Source organism: Hippocampus zosterae, chromosome 8 (assembly GCF_025434085.1).
Source record: "Hippocampus zosterae strain Florida chromosome 8, ASM2543408v3, whole genome shotgun sequence".
NCBI classification, from domain to species: Eukaryota; Metazoa; Chordata; class Actinopteri; order Syngnathiformes; family Syngnathidae; genus Hippocampus; species Hippocampus zosterae.
In genome coordinates this window covers 9,944,567-9,963,369 of record NC_067458.1, presented here as the reverse complement: position 1 = coordinate 9,963,369, position 18,803 = coordinate 9,944,567, and the positions used below count along the sequence as shown (strand labels likewise).

Here is an 18,803-nt window from a genome sequence, read left to right as displayed (position 1 = left end):
GAGAGAGAGAGAGAGAGAGAGAGAGAGAGAGAGAGAGAGAGAGAGAGAGAGAGAGAGAGAGAGAGAGAGAGAGTTGTTGAGGATACAGCACTTGTGTAGTCCTTCCACACCAGCAGGTGGCGAGACCACATTTACTTTCTTCTTTTAACGTTCGTGAATTCTCTTGAATCCTTTCCTCTATTTGTTTCGAACCAGTCAGCCAGTACGTCATCAAGTTTCGTCCTGTTATTGGGAACGGTTCATTTTAGGAGCCCATTCGCACTTCTGTCCATCCATCAAACCCGTCCAAAAAAGAACTTTTTAGATGACAGTGGTCATTGTACGGTCCAGACGATATGCTTCCCCGGGCCGGAAAAGAGTTTGTGGTCCGTATACGGTTCTCATGGCGTCAGCTATTCCAGGGTCGTTACCTCCTGCTCACCAACACTTTGAGCGGAGGAGGCATGCTAGCGCTGGGTGATTTGCTACAGCAGAGCCGTGAAAAGCACAAGGACCCGACGAGAATCCGAGACTGGAACAGGACAGGTGAAAGCACAAGGGGAAAGCCAAAACTAACAATCAGAGGGCAGTGGTTAATTCGGGTGAAACAAAGGGCATTGTTCAGTCTTAATCCAAAGAGATCTGTCTCTAACTGTCTGACTGTGAAATAGTTGTTACACCTTCAAGCAGCAAATGAATGATGCAGCTTTAAGAATCATTCCACTTGCCCACATTCGTTATGGGAGCGACATTGACGTATCAATCAGTCCTCAAGGTGATTTATATGTAGATGTGTTTTACACTAACATTGTTCTCCAGTTGTTGAAGGAGAAGTCAGAAAAAAAATCTTGACAATAATATGTTCTATGCGGCCCCTTAATCTCAAAACAGTGTTCTGTTTAATATTGCGTTTGTGGAATTGAATTAAGCAACAAAATTCACCTGTTTTTGTCCATCTTAGTGGGCGGGCATGTTGCCACTTGCTGTCGACTGAAAATGACAAAGGTTTTTTAGGGCTCAGGTAAAGACCACTTGTTTTCTGAGTTAGGACTTTCGGGCTGGAGAGGTTTGTTTATCGGACCTGGTTTAAGCTTATCTTACTATCACAGACTTACCACCAACATCAACACAATGTAATCTTGAAGTCACGTTCGGTCACTAATTAAGAATAATCAAAAACCACAATTATCCAGAAATCATTAAATATCTTTGGCACTCGCGGAAAAAAGTCACCCATTGTAATAAAGGAAGTCAGCAAGATGCAGTGACTGGTGCTGTTGTTGCAAAAACGCCATTCAAATAAAGATGCATTGTAGTCCAGTGGTTAGCACGTCGGCTTCACAGTGCAGAGGTACCGGGTTCGATTCCAGCTCCGGCCTCCCTGTGTGGAGTTTGCATGTTCTCCCCGGGCCTGCGTGGGTTTTCTCCGGGTGCTCCGGTTTCCTCCCACATTCCAAAAACATGCGTGGCAGGCTGATTGAACACTCTAAATTGTCCCTAGGTGTGAGTGTGAGTGTGAATGGTTGTTCGTTTCTGTGTGCCCTGCAATTGGCTGGCAACCGATTCAGGGTGTCCCCCGCCTACTGCCCGAAGACAGCTGGGATAGGCTCCAGCACCCCCCGCGACCCTAGTGAGGATCAAGCGGCTTGGAAGATGAATGAATGAATGTATTTAATTATATTGTGTTCTATGGGGCGCCTGTTTCCAGCATGATCTGCTAGCTGCAAAGCCCGGCCCAAGCTAAGCGTGGCTAACAGCATTTCATAGCGTCACTAACTGTAATTATATTTTAAGGTTCACTAGATGGTGTCATTACACAGTCTTTATGTGATCTGTTGATGTTTGTTCCTTTTATGTGTCGTCTGACGTTTATTATTGCTATTCTGGTTCCTGTTGTCTGTACTATACACTTGTGAGATTTGCCTCCACATGTAGAGTGCATTAGCAATAACATTTATTATTGTTATTATTATTATTTAGCACATTTCATACACAAGGCAATTCCGTAAAACAGATTTAAAATTTTTTTCACTTAATTGGTAAAATTTGAATCTTTATTCATTCATATTATTCACTCTGATAACACTGGTCAATGCACAATTTGGTGCCACCAAGTTTCACTGATTGTATAGGGCATTTTGGTGCTGCCCAATCCGAAAATGGCATTGCTTTTTTCGGTGCATTGGCTCTAGTTTTTGAGATATTCCAAATGTTTGGTTCACGAAAGCACGACAAATACACATATTTTGACATTGGTATTCTCTTTATGCTGCTTCCTTGACATTGTATCTGTCTTGTCAAGTATGTCCATACAATATTCTTTTATTTTTAATGCACTATCATGAAAGACGGCAATCATTACTGCGGAGAGCCTTCTCTATGCAAATCGTGTGAAAATCCAGCAATATTATCAGTAAACAAAGCTTGTTTTATTAGCTTGATCAAGAAACCATTATTACAATATCTTTGGCGTTCGTGAAAAAAAAAGTTAGCCATTGTAATAATGGATGACATCAAATCAATTAAGAATAATCTCTACAAACTAAAGACCCTCAAAATATACGTCTTCTGAAAGTCTTAATAGGGGAGCTGTAATACAGGAGCTATTCTATTATACTGTGTGTACAAACGTCATCAGTATTTTTCATGAATTTTCTTGTCCTTTCTTGTATCCCAAAAGGTCGTATGTTTGTAGTGGGCTGCTCCATGGGTCCTGTGCTGCACTATTGGTACACATGGTTGGACAAAAGATTTGTGGGGTATGCTATAGGCACAGTGGTCAAGAAGGTTCTGGTGGATCAGATGATAGCATCACCAACACTTGGCATGTGGTACTTTTTAGGTGAGAACTGTCGTTTGTTGTCGTCATTTTTTTTCTCACCCCACACAGCCATTTTTCATAATTTAGAGCAAAGATTCCCTACCAATGTGTCATGGCACATTACGGTGACGTATTTATTTTTGATTAAGCGTTTCTATTGATCTATGTCAAGAACGTATAGTAACAGACAAAACAAGTACATGCGTTTCCACTAGATGACAGAAGGTGCATAATCAACCTGTGTATCCAGTTTTTATCCATCATTTTGCCAAGTGGCGTGCCGTGAATTTTTTTCTGATGTGAAATATGTGACTTGGCTTAATAAAGGTTGTGAAACATTGATTTAGACGAGAGGTCTGCGTTGCCTGTTGAAGGCCAAAGGGACTGGCAAGGTTCTGATCCTTGTCCAAATTTGGTCATGTCATTGTGTGTTCTTTTAAAATGTAGAATGAATGTCATGGAACAAACATTATATTTCTCAACAACATTCTCAGCTGTAAGACAGGTGAGTAAAAGTGTCAAAGGTGGAGGCCTTGATGTGGGTGAGGTAAGACAAAAGACGGTGTGTTTTCATATCAGAAGTAGATCAAAGGTTGTATGGGATAAATGAGACTGACGCTTTGTTCGGTGGCAGTAATTCAATGCTTTATAACAGTTGAGCTCACCACAAGTGTGCAATTTATCTCAAGCTTGTCTTGAAGCACCTTGTTGACGCACGACTGACTCACAACTGCGTTTATTGCAGGTATGGGGGTCATGGAAGGACGCTCTTTATCCCATGGATGGGAGGAGTTTAGAGATAAATTCTGGGAATTTTATAAAGTAAGTATACATGCATGCAGGAACACCAGGGATCAATGGAGAGGCGACAAGTGGGTTTCGTTTTGTGTGTGCTTGTAATTTAAACACAAGCATTCCAGTGTAACGTGGACGCCACTTTTTGAAATGTTCTCTTGTTTCCAACAGTGCTTTGTACTACTCAACCAGTCAGCATTGTCCTCATTTGGATAAGTAAAAACAAAGCTATCAAACACCACATATAAATAAAGTAACTACCAGTGGGGGGCACATCACTCCCATCGGGCAGCACGCTGTCATTATTTCAGGCCGCCCCACATGGGCCCGGTCAGTCCCTCGTCGGGGACAGCCTATCCGCGTCAAGAACGTACTGTGTCACGTACAGGTACCATATAATCAGACATGCAGCCAAATAAAGAAAAAATAAAGACACACATAGCGTGGTGAGTCGTGAAATAAAAACAATGAGACAATGTCATTGTAGTCTGTGGGACCAAAGGCGTTTTTTTCTTTTTTTGCTGATTGCTTGTGTGAGCCCGTGTGTGACAAAGTATGGCAAATACGTCCTCAACGCTGATTGTCTGTCACCGATGACTCGGACGGATTGAGCCGGCCTGAAAAAATGCTGGCACGCTAACTATATTGACGTGACTGCAGCACTGGTAAATACAGTGGAATATTTCATTTAGAATACTTGAATGAGGAGGGGGTCAATGAACACTATAGTACAGGAAATAGATGTATGAAAGCGTTCGCTGGTCACACATCTCTATCCTGGCTGCCCAGTACCAAATGGTGAAAGTAATCAGGGTAGAGTCCACTTGGGTGGGGGGGAAAAAAATCACAATTGTCAGTCCTTGAACCATGTCGTGTAACTCCAATTTAAATGAGGGGAGTCACCTCAAAGGTAATTGTCGTCTCCTCATCTATTGCTCATTGTCAAAGTTACATTTGGTTTTGTGAAACGTATTTCATGCGATTTTCGTTGGTCCAAAACGCTTAGCATGTTCAATGGGCCATTTTTGCATTCATATTTGTTATGTGAGAGAACCTGTCTTTTGTCGGATTGCTGCTCCCCTTAAATTGAAAACGGCCCTTTCCTCTGATTGGTAGAGGGTGATATTTCAGCATGTGCTGACCTTGTCGGGAATTCACCAGTAGATTGCGACATAGACCTTGAGCGACATGAATGCCCTGAACACCAACCCTGTATAAGATGCAAACACACTATATTGTATAGTCCATAAAAAGATACAGTCAAGGAAGGCCTCGCCCACATTTACTGACTGTATGCCTGGGACATGGCTCACAGGCATTATGCTGACAGACTGCAAATGTAATTTGCTGATTTTTGGAAATTAACTGGGAATTAATTCAATGAAACGGTATCATATTCAAACAGAAATCAAACTGTTTTGATATGTCATCAGCAGCCATCCGGGCAAAATGGTTAGCTCTCCTTGCCCACATGTGATGACTTTGTAGTTACTTCGTTGCTCCTTTATAATCTCCATTTCACTCCGGCACCAGCGCATTTAAAGTTTTGTCTCGCAACAGAAAGCAAGAATTAACAACCAACTCGTAAACGAAGGTGCCTGTTATTTGCATTAAACCTGGTTGTTTTAGTCAGGACTGTGCTCAAGGATATATTGGACGATTCCCTTCAATATTGTAAATCCCTCATTTAGTCTGCTAAATTCCCATGGAAAGTTTCCAACTTTGAAAACTGATAAGCGAAAAGTGGCTGATGAAGCGAACTGAGCCTTGATGTTTCTGCGGGTTTGTGTGTACCAAAATCTGCCTTGTAATGCAATGTTTGCGCCGCCTAATCCACTGGATTTGTTTACGTGCTGACGTGTTCCTCCTCCTGCTGACAGGCCGACTGGTGCGTTTGGCCCGCGGCTCAGATGATCAACTTTTATTTCCTCTCACCCAAATTCCGTGTTGTGTATGTCAACACCATCACCTTGGGCTGGGACACCTACCTCTCCTACCTAAAACACAGAGTAAGTCAGCTTTGCAGGAGGTTAAAGGGCCGTTGTTCCTCATGTTCCTTTTGATTTGTGCGTGAAAAATGTACTTTTACTGACTTTTTGTGCGTATGCTCATGTGTGCAGGATGACAGTCAACCCTCGGAGCTGCTGTCAGATAACAGTTTGGCAGAAGTGCAGCAGAAAGCTTTGCCACCATCCAAACCTCTGGAGCAGAAAAGTGGATGGTGAAGTTGGACGGCTACTCATGGCCGTTGTCAAAACTGCTGCAGGTGGATGTCAAACGTTTTGTTGGGACACCTTTTTTCATATTCATTTTAAAGTGACTGCATTCATGATGTCAGAGTATTTGCACAGTGAGATGGTGTCCCATGTTTGTGCCAACATTCCAAAATTAAAAATATAGAAGACACCTAAGAAGCACTCCTGCATGTACTCCAAAGTAAGAAATCCCAAATTTGATTGGTCACTGTTTGGTTGACAACGATGGTGCAACCGCCTCTTGGCCTACGTCTGTTGAGACAGGCTCAACTCTTCTATGCTGAACTGTGAAGCAGGTTTACATTAAAAAATATGTAAAATCACTTTAAAAAATTGTGTTACCCGTAATTTTGCTGCGCTGTATTGTTTTCAATGTCGCATGGTCGCCATTAAAAAAAAAAATTGTGCATGCACGTGCAGTAATTGTTGTCGGAAAACAGTGCTTAATTTTCCATCAGTATGGCCTCTCTTTCAACTCGATAGCAATCACTGAATTTTTAAAAAAGATAATTTGATCACGATAATGTAGAGACTAGTCAACCGTGAAAGAAAATTCCGTTCATTATCAGATTAAGATATTGGATATTAGTGATGCTTCATTTGAGATGTAAGTTAAAAATGGGAAAGCTTGATTTTGAAACTGCCAGTTTATGACTATTGCAAGATATCATGATGCACTCTTGCGTCAAAGTGTCACAAGACGACTTTATCTCATAAACTTCTCGATGTAATAGTTTGCCCCTGAAAAATCTTTTGTGCCATAAGAAAACTCTTGGCTCTGTGTTTTATACATTTATACTGTAAATGCCGTACTGTGTAAAATAAAGAGCCAAAATGTCATCAAACGTATTTTCCTTGGCGGTTTTACACAGTTTTACCTGGGGTGGTAGGAGGTTTAGTTGGGAGGATGCAAGTTGTCACCCCCCCTCACCCCCACACACACACATTTGTAATTCAGGTTTCAGTTTCTGCATTCCCTGGCAAATGGTAAGCATGTCGTGTATGTTTAGCACTAAACCAGTCCGTGTAGGCTATGCAAAACCATTTTGCAACTCGGGCTGCAACAAACCGATGATTTCAACGAGACACCAATAGCAGTTGCAGTTAGTCGACTAAGCTGATCAGATGTAAAGCACGGCATCTTGTCAGCAGCTGCTCTTACATAACTATCATTAGCATGCAGTCCGACTTCTTGAAGGTATGTGCAAACTAAAACTAAAGACAGTTAAGGTGACATTTAACTTTGATGAAACCTGGCACCAGGGACCAGCATTCCTGACATGTTATAATTGATGCTGCAACTTCAATCAAAGGCGATTACTTTGGCCTAAACATTTTTAGCTCTGAATGTTTCGGGTATTATAAAATGGAACCAAAAGCTACAGTACATACCGTGCACAACTGTACTATGAAACTATCTAGAAATACAAAAAAATAAATAAAAACAATTGGAAACATATTTCACTCTTTCTCGGTATCAAGCTTTTTTATTTTTTAAATGTAAAAGACAGGAAAGTCACAGTTATGTCACTTTTTTTCATTTCAATGCAATCCATTTTGCACTTAAGTTTGCTGGGTGCACTTGCGCAATGAAATGAGATGCTGTAGATTTTTAATCAACACTGTCACACCACATTTAACGATGAAAGCGTAATTATACAACAATATCGCAGAAACATTTCACAACACAACACCAACAGAAAAAGGCGCCACGCGTACTGCGTACACCGAAATGATGATGATGACCTCACCTCTCGTTACTCACAAACTGACTTGCTTTGTGAAAACCGGGCCCGTTTCGTCGAACTTGAACACAAATCTTTTGTTCTGCTGCACAAATGGCAAAGGTACATTTGACCTTCTGCCATTTCATTGTTCTATCTGTCACTTTACATTGCTGACATTGACAAATGAATCAAGATACATCACATGCCAATACGATTTGTGAAAATGAAATGTGAAAAAAGTGAAATTGGATGATTTCCTGCGGCACACCTGAAGACCGACGATCTCCTGGCACCATGGTTGGGATTCACTGGTCGAGACTACACTCGACTGTTGAGAAAAGTGCTTCTTATCTGTCTTGTGGACCATCATGTTTCTATCTTGTTTATGCCTGTCACATGTGGTGAACATAATATAATTAATAACCTTGTTGATTGATGATGAATTTACGATGAGGTAGAGTTTTTCCACCGCTGTCAATTACAAACATTCAAAACAATAATAAATATTCTTTTATATGTCTTCATCTCTGTCTGACAAGTGCTTGTCAAAATTGAGTAGGGTTGTCTTCTTAAAGAGAAGATTTGTCATTCACATTTCTATTGGTTCTCCTGACTGTGTTTTTCAAATGAAGTCTTGCAAGGACAGGAGAATCATCAAATCACTTTGCTCATATAGAAGGGAGCCAGCTTCAGTGTAGAAGTCCTGCAGCATCAGAAATGGAGAGCGGCGTGCCTGCAAGGCTACTGTTCAAACATTGCCCAGAAAGCTTTTAGGAGATTATGCATTGGTCAAACACGCTGCACTAACATCGCATCCTGCTCTTAAGGATGTGTGTGCGCAAGTACGTGTTGCCAGCTTTTTCCTTTTTCAACATACAGCAGTGATGCATCTGACTGTGCTCATCTCCATGTTGACTGTGACCATCAGTCAGAGTAAGTCACATTTCTCCTGGTTACACGTGTGTGTGTGTGAGTGTGTGTGGTCATTGGACAGACTGAAAAAAAAAAACGGTTATTTGGAGCAGCATTTGCAGCTTCATGCTGATCAAAGTTAAAATATAAATGACGGTGACGATTTGGTTTTGGCTGGTTCCAGATGCTTCAAGCAATAATGTGATCTGTTTCAAACACGAGGCTAGGATCACTCCATTGAATCTGAACAGCAACATGTCACTTTCTGAAAAAGGGGCATTTGCAAGGAATTGTAAGAGAGATAATATTTACATTGGTTTTACACACCGCGCACTAGTTTTACTGCAGTGTCCTTTCAGTCGGGCCATTTTTTTATTCCAAGTTGTCGAGGCTCAAATGTATTATTGGATCATTGTAATTTCTTATTCATGATGTTATGAGTATGTAAGATCGATCATATACATCCAGGACATACTGTACCTCAGGCGTGATAAACCCCTTGGTTCTAACTCCGTATTTGCTTTCACTTCCTCAAGGTACTCCTTTCATAAACTACGCAAATGAAGAATGAGTATGATCAGCTGACCGATAAGAAACATAGAAATTTGAAAATCAAAAGTGAACACTTGAGTGGCTGTTTTCTTCCTTGCAATTACAACAAGTGGAATTGTGTCCGACTGTTACCACCAAATAATTTGTGTGTGTGTGTGTGTATGTATACGTTCATTTTGCAGGCATCAGCTTCTCTTCAAACACGAAACCGACGCCCGTGACAACGATCGCCGTGTTAACAGAAACAAACAATGAAGGTTGGAGCAGGCACAGCACGCAGCAGCAAACGGTCACTCCTTCAGGAACATCACAAGAGACAGCGCGGACTCCGCAAACAACCAACAGGATACAGGAGGACCATGACACCACGGTTACCAGGCAGCCTTCCAAGAAGACGACACCTCTTCCATCGACAATCTTAAGAGATTCAACTGTCGTCACACCTCACCAAACAGCAATCAGCCGAGGTCACTCTGCTACGCCAAGACATGAATGATAAACTAATGAGGCAGCCCAGGTCAACCTTTCCCCCAGAATTGTGCGATTCATAGCAATGTACACAACAATATATTTCAGTTAAAAGCATCTATCCATCCATTAATTTTCTACAACACAGACAAAAAAACCCCAATAAAAAAATTGTTTATTTGTGATGTATTTAAAACCATTAATATTCACTACATTTAAACAGCCCTGAATCATGCACATTCTGATTTTATTACCCTCTCAGTTCCCCCTCAAGATTTTGGTAAGGAAGACCTGAGGACCAATCCTGGCCTCGTAGCCATCATCACCATCTTCTGCATCATCCTTGCCCTTGTGCTCATCGTGGCCGCAGTGAAATGTATCCAGTCACCGAGGTCCGACTTTGAGAGGCTTGAAGATGTGCGCATGGTGAGTTTGAAAAGCAATACATCAAGGGTTTTGTTCCCTAAATGCTTTACGGTCCTCTGATGTTATTTGTGACTGTCAATCAAAGTTTTCTTCCATAGTTTGAATAAATCTGCGGGCTACCGGTCGATCACAATCGACGTATTGAGCACCCCTGGACTGTCGACTAGTTCACAGTCACCTCTTCCTACAAAGTCAACTGCTGAAAATGTAGAACAATTGAACTGAACACATTGCCTGTACATACATGAACAATTATGTATTTTTAGCTATGGAATTGATTTGAAATATACTGTGTGTGTTCACACCGACGCGCGCGCGCGCACACACACACACACACACACACACACACACACACACACACACATTTAAAGTATCTGAACATGTTTGGTGAATAATTTGTGGGAGTTTTTTTCCCATCAAACTAAATTTGAGTAAAAACAGGTTGAGCTCAGATCATGTATATCCATTGTGTTGCCACTCAGTCATGGTGTTCCCCGTGCAGAGGCCACCATGGAGCAGCGGGTGATAAGTCTCGTCTGTAGCCAAATGTGAATGAATGGTGACTGTTGTCGAGCGACGAGCTCCACGTGGGAATTGAACACTCAACCATGGCGGGGAATGAAAGCTGGCATTGAAAACACACTGGTGTCACTTGTTCTCCTTTCCCCCTCCACAGTTTTCTGTTTACTCTTTTACGTCAACAAGAAAGATTATGCTTGAAAAAGTCAGAGTCTCAGGAAAGCAGGGCTGTTTGTATTGTTATTTTTTTCTCCTTTTTTTTAACATTACGTCAAAACTCTAAGTACTATCATTCAGATGTTTACATCATCATGTAAATGTCACAGTACGTACATTACATTAATGTACACTCTTAAACTCCCTTTATAAATATGGAAAGCCCTGAAGTGAGCATTATTACCTTTGCAAAGGCAGGACGGTTGGTTCGTCTCTTGCGCTAGATCACATTATGTCGTGTGCCTAGTAAAATAGCCCACATTGTATTCCCACATGCTGTAACCTGGTCATACGGGTCCAAATACTAACTGTGCAAAGTGAGAGGGTGATGACTGGTCGATAAGAGGCAGGCTTCATAAATGAGAGCAGAAGGGACGTTGAGAAAAACCTGAGGAATCTAAAGGGTATCCGAAGGTCGGTTAGTTGGAGGTGACCTTTTGTGTTTCGATTGCTTCAAAATATATTACCAAACAAGCTGTCAAGTTTGGTCGAAGTGTCATAATTTACATTTCCTGTTTGCTCATCGTATTGTTGCAACACGACTGATTTTGTCATTGAAATACTGACGTGAGTCACAGGGGAAACTATAATTGAATTAGTTTCAGATTAATATTTATTATTTAGTCTGTGACACATTGTTATTTCTACAAAAAAGAAAGCCTAGTAAGGGATTGGAATCACATTTCTTGCAGAAAGTCAGCGGGGAAAAGGTAGCAGTAATTCATGCACGTGTGTATTTTATTGCAAAATCAAAAGTCTTGTTGTGCTTCTATATATTTTTTACTGTTTAAATTTTCATTTCCAACTATCGTAGTTCAATAGAGCCCTATCAGTGGAAGGACGATTGTCCGCTTTTTCAAATGACATGAAATTAAGTGAATGGAAGAAATATGAAATGCATGTTAGCATATTATCATATAAGATCATCTAGTATTTTATTTTATTTATTTTTTAATCTTCACAGGACAAAATGAACGAAGGATCTCCATTTGCTCGCTACTCGAAATGACATCTAGGACTTCAGGATTGCGGTGTCGTCAACGCCCCTGCTCCACGTAGAACACTGCACCGTCAGTGATTAATAATTCAGCCTATGCTTCTCTTTTTCAAACAGGTGATCGGTCATTTACCGGCCCTGTATTGTCACAATGTCTTTGCAAGAATAGAGCGATTCATGCTTGCAATCTGAAGAATGCACTGCAGAATGGACTGCTATCATCACAAAGCTTTGTGATGGCTAGTTGAACGAATGGTGAAATGTCTTTCTGATAATACAAGACAAGAGGGATCTGTCAAAGAATATGTTGTCATTTAATCATCTCTTTCCTGTCAACGCAGTTCAGCATTTGTCTTGATACTTCACTTACATGTGGGAAAACCTTTTTTTTTCTTTTTCATCATTTGTACTGATACAAGGTCAAGTGATGTCACACGTCACGTTTCGTATAAATGACTCAGCAGCATGCAGCAACTGTACACACACGGTGGGGTTGCTGCAATATGACCTATATTATTTTGTGCTCTTAAAGACATTTCTTATCAAATATATACTGTATATTTTTTATGCTATTGAACTTTATTGATTTTTTAGACAGAAAAGACATGAGCCACTTGTCAGGCAAATCTATCCATCCATCCATCCATCCACCCACCCATCCATTGATGGACAGATAGAGATCTCATGGTCTTGCAGAGGCTTTGGGCCATCTTCAAAATTACATGGCAGCAAAACAGACTTACAAAACAGGAATATGGACACAAAGCAATTTCGTAAACATCTATACCTCTAAAACACAATAAAGATGACATGGAATCTTTATTACTGGCTAATGTTATCTGTTTTAAACAATATGAACCAGAAAACTCAAGTGGAAACCAAGTTATGAGGCAAAAGCATTTTTCATCAAATACACTCGCGAGAATTTTGCCTAACTTAGGGAAGTTTGATTCTGCCTTGCAAGAGAGGAGAAAAATGATGCTGAAGAAAACAGTTTCGACTCTACCCAGTCAACTTCAATAATCACTAGTCAATTTCAACACCAGTCAGAGTTGAGGCCCGGTGACACCCCTTTTTACTACATATCAGTGTTCCATTTTAGACTACAGTGATTTATGTGAATGGTGTGAATGCAAAACCGTCAATCTGTTTTTACACCGTCCATGAGCTTTTCACTAGTTTATTTGCAGTGAAGGGTTTTTTCTGCCTCTTGTCTGAAGTCAGCTGAGATTGACTCCAACTCCCTTATTGTGCAAATGAGGACATGCACAACAGAAAAAAAATTGTTGGATGGAAGTTGAGATAAAGATTTTTGAATTTCCTGGCACCATATAATGCTTTGAATTTCTATTTTTTTATTCCAAGAACAGAGGCCCGTTCATCAACTGGAAAGCACGTCCGCCTCACAGTGCAGAGGTCTGGGGTTTGATTCCGGCCCCGGCCTTCCTATGTGGAGTTTCCATGTTGTTTTCCGTACCTGTGTAGGTTTTTTCCAGGTACTCCGGTTTCCTTCCACATTCCAAAAACATGCGGTAGGTTAATGGAACACTCAAAATTGTCCAGAGATGTGATTGTGAGCGCGAATGGTTGTCTATGTGTGCCCTGCGATTGGCTGGCAACCGGTTCAGGGTGTAACCCACCTGCTGCCTGGAGACAGCTAGGATCGGCTACAGCATGCATGTGAGGAGCGATTGGATAATGGATGGATGTAAGAACTGTTTAGGATATCTGTTTTACGTAAACACAAAACATAAGCCTATTGTCATACTGTATTGTCCCAATATAGGCACACCGATTCCTACACGCAGTCTCTCTGACTTGAGCCGTCCCTCAAGTTTAAGTGTCCCTGAACTGTTCCGTAGTGTCTTTGCCCTTTCACCTTTGATGACATCACAACCAGGCCCACACCCAAAGTTTCCATTGTAAAGAGTCCAAACCTAACTGCTTATGTCGATGTTTACCCAAGAGCGCCTGGAGTATAAATAATAATCATAATCATGATAATAATAATGCGCTCTAAACATCTGCTAGGCAACCGAGCATCGCATCGATTATACTTGCATGTATGTAGTATTCTGTATAACAGTCAGGGACATGCAATCAGCAAACACTTATAATCTTTCTTCATCATTGTAGATGATATAGGCTGGCTGTGAGTCAGAGATCGCATCTGTCTGGGCACACCTGAGATCGCTTTTCTGGTGGGACACAAATGTGACAGAGTTCGTCGCTCAACAATTTGTGCAAAACTTCTGTGTGTCCAGAGAGTCATTCCTCTACACCTGTGATGTTAATGATAACCCAGCCCCCTGACGTAGTTGGTGGCAGAGTCTGGCCCAACAAATGATTGGGGTCAGCTTAAGCACCAGTTTCAGGCACTCGAGCTAGAGCCAATTCCGGTGCTAGAAAAAAAAATTAACTGGTGCTAACCTGGGCACTGGCCCGGAACAAGCACAAGCGTGGTGGAGAAGGGACAAGTCAGGGATGGCGGTAGAATTGTGCCTGCATCATTCTTACATTATCACTTACCATCCATAGTCAGGGTTTCATGAAAGAAAATCCATACATTTCCAGAACAATGCCCACCACACTCTTAATCAAGCAGGGACAAGTCTAGGTAAGAAGAAAGGTTTTGCTGAGCTTAATTTATTAGAATTAGGGGTCTGCAACCTACGTCTTTCCTCTATTGACTGGATCGCGGTGACTTTGAAAATTATTTTATTTTACATATTATTTTGATCAACATTTACTGCAATAATGCAACGGTCTTTACTTAAGACAGAATCTATTAAAATTTGTATTCAGGTGAATTGCATATTGAGATAATGGAATGGAATTCTTTAAATATGTAGTTCATTTAAATAACGTGTAGCAGAGTATCAAGGGGTCTGAGAGTACTGTATTCATGTGAAAATGGCAGAACATATATCAAAATTTTCACGTGTAGCTGTGGGTGGGTAACAGAGACTCTCTGTTCTGACGGGTGACCGTGGCCACCCCTGGCCACCATCTAGCTCCGCCCCTGCTTTGATTGTCAAACTTGACTTACTCTTGCCAACCAATCAGAGGACCGAAAAAATGCTGATGATGTTGACTTTACAGTCATAATTGCCTTAATAAATGTACTGTACAATGTGGCCTCAGAAAAAAAGGAGTCTAACATACCAAGAGTCAACGAAATGACAATTAATTTCCTGATTTTTCCAGGTGACGTTACAAGACAGTCACATTTTGAAAAATTGGTGGGAAAAGCCAGTTGAATATTTTTATCTCGCATTGTCGAGCTCTCCTCGTGCTCAGTGTCGTGAACTTACGTCTTATCATGTGATCTGTCGAGGACGTCACTGTGACGGCGCCCGTGTAGCACAGTTTGAACAGTCTGACGAGTTTGAAGTCGAACTGTCCCACCAAGGCGCAGCAATAAAAATGGAAGAGGCGATAAGACCTACCGTGGTGCCCGGTTGAGTGGCTTGAAGGACAGAGGAGGCGTTTTGGCTTCCAGTGCGGGACAAAAGGCGGCGTCGACGCGAGTGTGAGTCTAACCGGTGAGTTCAAGTTCGTCGCTTAAAGTTGAAACTTAAAAGTTGTTCCAGCGAACTACATATGTATTAAACCGTTTCTAATAATGTAGTACAGTACATCCTTTGCAGGTTACTTAGTAGTCACGCACATGCACGCACACTCACATTGAGTTGACTGCAAATTTCTCACACATTCTGCACAGCATACTACTTAACTTGTTGCATGTCGGTTTGATTAGTGTAACGTCACCATTGTTTTAAATTGTGTTACATTGTGTGCAATGGGGAACCAACTATTTATCTGTTTCCTCCCCCAGTGTTTTGTATTTTTTTGTAAATCTCCTTCCTTCCACCATTTAATTGCTTCCTTTCTTCAGCTGCTAAGCCCCCAGACAGACAGACACAGGTTTGACGTGGATTATTATTTTCCTGTATTTTAGGGTAAGAGGGAACAACCGTCTCGAATGTTCATCATTACAATAAACGCTCCAAAGTCCAACACGAGCTCCTCGCATAACATTTTTTTCACTTAGCAATTCATGGCAATAGAACGGACACAACTGTTGCCATTATTAAATGTATTCACTGCCGAGGCAATCATGAAATAACACTTGAGTATTATACAACTGTATAAGTCTAATGGATGTATCTCAAGACCGACATGCACACTCAAAATAATTTGACAATGACTGATGAAAGACAATAGAGGAGGGTGAAAGGGCACTTCGTGTGTGTGTGTGTGGGTGTGAGCGCGCGCGCCGGCGTTAATGTGTGCGTGTGTGTATGTGTGCGCGGCGGGTACTGTCCAAATAATTGGAAAAAGTCGATTTGTAAAAAGTAGCAACAATATAATGCTAAGATACTACAGGGTGTTTCGAAACATTTGACATTATTTAAAATATGTACATGTGTCCTATGCTTTATGTTGAAAAACAAACAAACAAGAGATTTATTGAACAAAATCCCTTCCACGTGTTCAAATACATATTAAGTTTCATAAGTGATTTCACAAAGCTGGCCACATGTTCAGTATTGCGTTTCAATTTTTGCAACTTCATTGTACATATCAGATTTTTAATGATTTTCAGATTTTGCTTTGATTATTTTTTCACACAAACTGTGAGCGCAGTGCAATAAATGCAAGCCATGAGGAAAGCATGCACAACAGACAGAATTTCCAAAGTTTGGCATAATAATAAAAGAAGATAAAGTGCAGTTTACCGATTTTAAAGCACAAATGTCTTAAGCTACACAACTGTGCTTTTATTGGCTAATTTAATAGAGCCTCCCACCATGATTTAGAATTTTAGTCCTTCCACCACTGGTCCAGGAAAGAAACAGACATCAGTCCACTTTCTCTCACTTTGTTGAACAAAGGTAGCAAAACAAACAGGAGCACATATTCACCCACGACCTGACGTTTGCCACGATTGTCGTTGAGTCACTTCATACACAGCGGCTAATGACATAGCCAGTTACCAGCCAGTATCTATCACAAACGCTACAATATATATAGTTTTTCTATCCATCAACATTTTAATTTTTTTTGCATTCAAAGACATTTACAATGTATTTTTAAAAACTTGTCTTTTAACAACTCTAGTGTGTTTTAATAGGTTAAAGTGTTATTAAAAGTGTGTGGGATGGGTAAACGACAGAATATATCCCCTGTGATAAAAGTGAAACACTATTTTAGGACATGCACTAATATTAGAGTTTTTGTTGCATAAGACGAGTACAATGAACTGTTATGTTGTAGTGAAGTTTAAAAAAAAACCTTGAGCAGTTTCAGATAAGCTTGCAGTGAAGCTATGATAGACCCTGAAGGCTTTGCAAGACATTAGAAGGGGCTCCCCCCTACACACACACACACACACTTCTACAACCCGTGGCAACAATTATGGAATCACCAGTCTAAGAGGATGTTCATTTGTTGTTTACATCCATCCATCGACCTTCTAATCTACTTATCCTCACGATTGTCACGGGCGTGATGGGGCCTATTCAGTTTCGGGTGTCCCCATCCTACTGCCCGAAGACAGCTGGCATAGGCTCCAGCACACTCCGCGACCCTTGTGAGGATAAAGCGGATCAGAAAATGGATGGATGATGGACTGATGGGGAAAAAGCAGATCACAGACATGGTAATCAAGTTATTTGAAATGGCAATTTTCTGCCTTTTAAGAAACTTTTTTAAAGAAATTCAGCGAAAATAAATAGTAACAGTTACATTTTTAGACTAGGCAGAGTGAAAAAAAATATGGAGCGACTAATTCTGAGAAAAAAAAATGGAATCACAAATGGTGAATGTCATATTCAGTGATAATGGCAAATCTGTGTTGGGCAAGGTGAAGATTCAGGAACATTTGTTTGGTGCCGCTCCAATGAGATTTATGAAGGCGACAAGGCACATGGCTGTCATTATATCTTCGAGAAATGCGCAGGTTTGCTTTGACGTTTGGGGCACTTTTCTTATTGAAAGGACGTTTGGGGATGAGGAAATGATTTTTCAGGATGATAATGGACCTGGCTATCGAGCCAAAACTGTGAAAACAGTCCTTGAAGAAAGACACACAAGGTCAATTTGTGGTTTGCAAATAGTGTTGCGCTCAATCCAGCTGAAGATCTTTGTTTCAAGTTGGAAAAAATGGTCAATGACAAACTGGAAAGCTGTTAGAAAAGCCAGAGGTGGTGCAATACGAGTGGTGTGTTGAAATGTTTTTTTTTTTTCAAAAAAATGTTGAAAAAAACAAACATTGTTTTTTTTGAAATATTTTTTTTTCTGTCATGTCTGTGATATGTTTTTTTCTTGTACAAATTTAAACAACCAAATGAATGCACATCCTCTGAGACTGGGGATTCCTCAATTCTTGCCGTGGCTTGGATAACAAGTGTTCAGTGCGTGTCCAATAGGTGGCATGCTGCTGCTGCAATACTCTCACTACTTCTCTGATCTGTAAACATTTACAGGCAAGCCAAACCTACTCTTTTTTCTACATCTGGGTTAGTAAGTGGACAAAATACATGAGCCTGCTTACTTACTCATTTTTAGGAAAGGTCAACTTTGTCAACCTGTCATCACCATGACAGGTGACAGTCATAAATGTCAGTATCCTTTCTCATACAGTTTTTTTCCACCTCTGTAATTGCTAGTTTAGAATGCCATCAGTCTCATGACATGCCAGTGGGAAAATGTCACTTGTCTCACACGTTGCATTTGCGGTGCTTTCAGTTTTGAGGTCTGACAAGACAACACACAGAATAGAGGTTCAAGATTATAATTTCTTTTTTTTGTTTAGCTTGCATATATAGAGTTGCTTGGTATCAGCTTAAAAACATCCATCCACCCATCCATTTTCTGTTCCACTTTATCCACACAAGGGTCGTGGGAGGTGCTGGAGCCTATCCCAGCCGTCTTCAGGCAGTAGGCGGGGGACACCCCGAACCGGTTGCCAGCTAAATGCAGGGCACACAGAGACGAACAACCATCCACACTGACAATTTAGAGCATGCCATGCATGTTTTTGGAATGTGGGAGGAAACCGGAGTACCTGGAGAAAACCCACGCAGGCCTCGGGAGAACATGCAAACTCCACACATGGAGGCCGAAGCTGA

General features: G+C 41.0%; 2 protein-coding genes and 1 long non-coding RNA gene across 3 annotated transcripts in view; 2 read left to right on the top strand and 1 right to left on the bottom strand.

The window, feature by feature from the left end:
- Nucleotides 1–18,803, bottom strand: part of LOC127605921 (uncharacterized) — a 109,931-nt gene that overhangs the window by 89,171 nt on the left and 1,957 nt on the right. The gene's annotated exons all lie outside the window — the stretch shown is intronic.
- Nucleotides 214–6,695, top strand: mpv17l2 (MPV17 mitochondrial inner membrane protein like 2). The gene is made up of 5 exons (XM_052073798.1): nucleotides 214–525; nucleotides 2,660–2,821; nucleotides 3,546–3,622; nucleotides 5,476–5,604; nucleotides 5,716–6,695. Exons 1-5 carry the CDS (start codon nucleotides 336–338, stop codon nucleotides 5,818–5,820), a joined length of 663 nt encoding a protein of 220 aa, XP_051929758.1. The 5' UTR covers nucleotides 214–335; the 3' UTR covers nucleotides 5,821–6,695.
- LOC127605911 (cAMP-specific 3',5'-cyclic phosphodiesterase 4C-like) overlaps nucleotides 14,812–18,803 on the top strand; it is a 100,092-nt gene continuing 96,100 nt past the window's right edge. The window contains exon 1 of the mRNA XM_052073781.1: nucleotides 14,812–15,212. The gene's annotated coding sequence lies outside the window, so the exon portion shown is untranslated. The remainder of the gene's footprint in view (nucleotides 15,213–18,803) is intronic.

What these genes read in the sequence shown, in the direction of transcription:
- mpv17l2 (XM_052073798.1), top strand. Translation starts at nt 336, where the DNA reads ATGCTTCCCCGGGCCGGAAAAGAGTTTGTGGTCCGTATACGGTTCTCA. An exon ending in CCGAGACTGGAACAGGACAG is followed by an intron (nt 526 to 2,659) that starts GTGAAAGCACAA and finishes GTATCCCAAAAG; the next exon opens with GTCGTATGTTTGTAGTGGGC. An exon ending in TCTCCTACCTAAAACACAGA is followed by an intron (nt 5,605 to 5,715) that starts GTAAGTCAGCTT and finishes TCATGTGTGCAG; the next exon opens with GATGACAGTCAACCCTCGGA.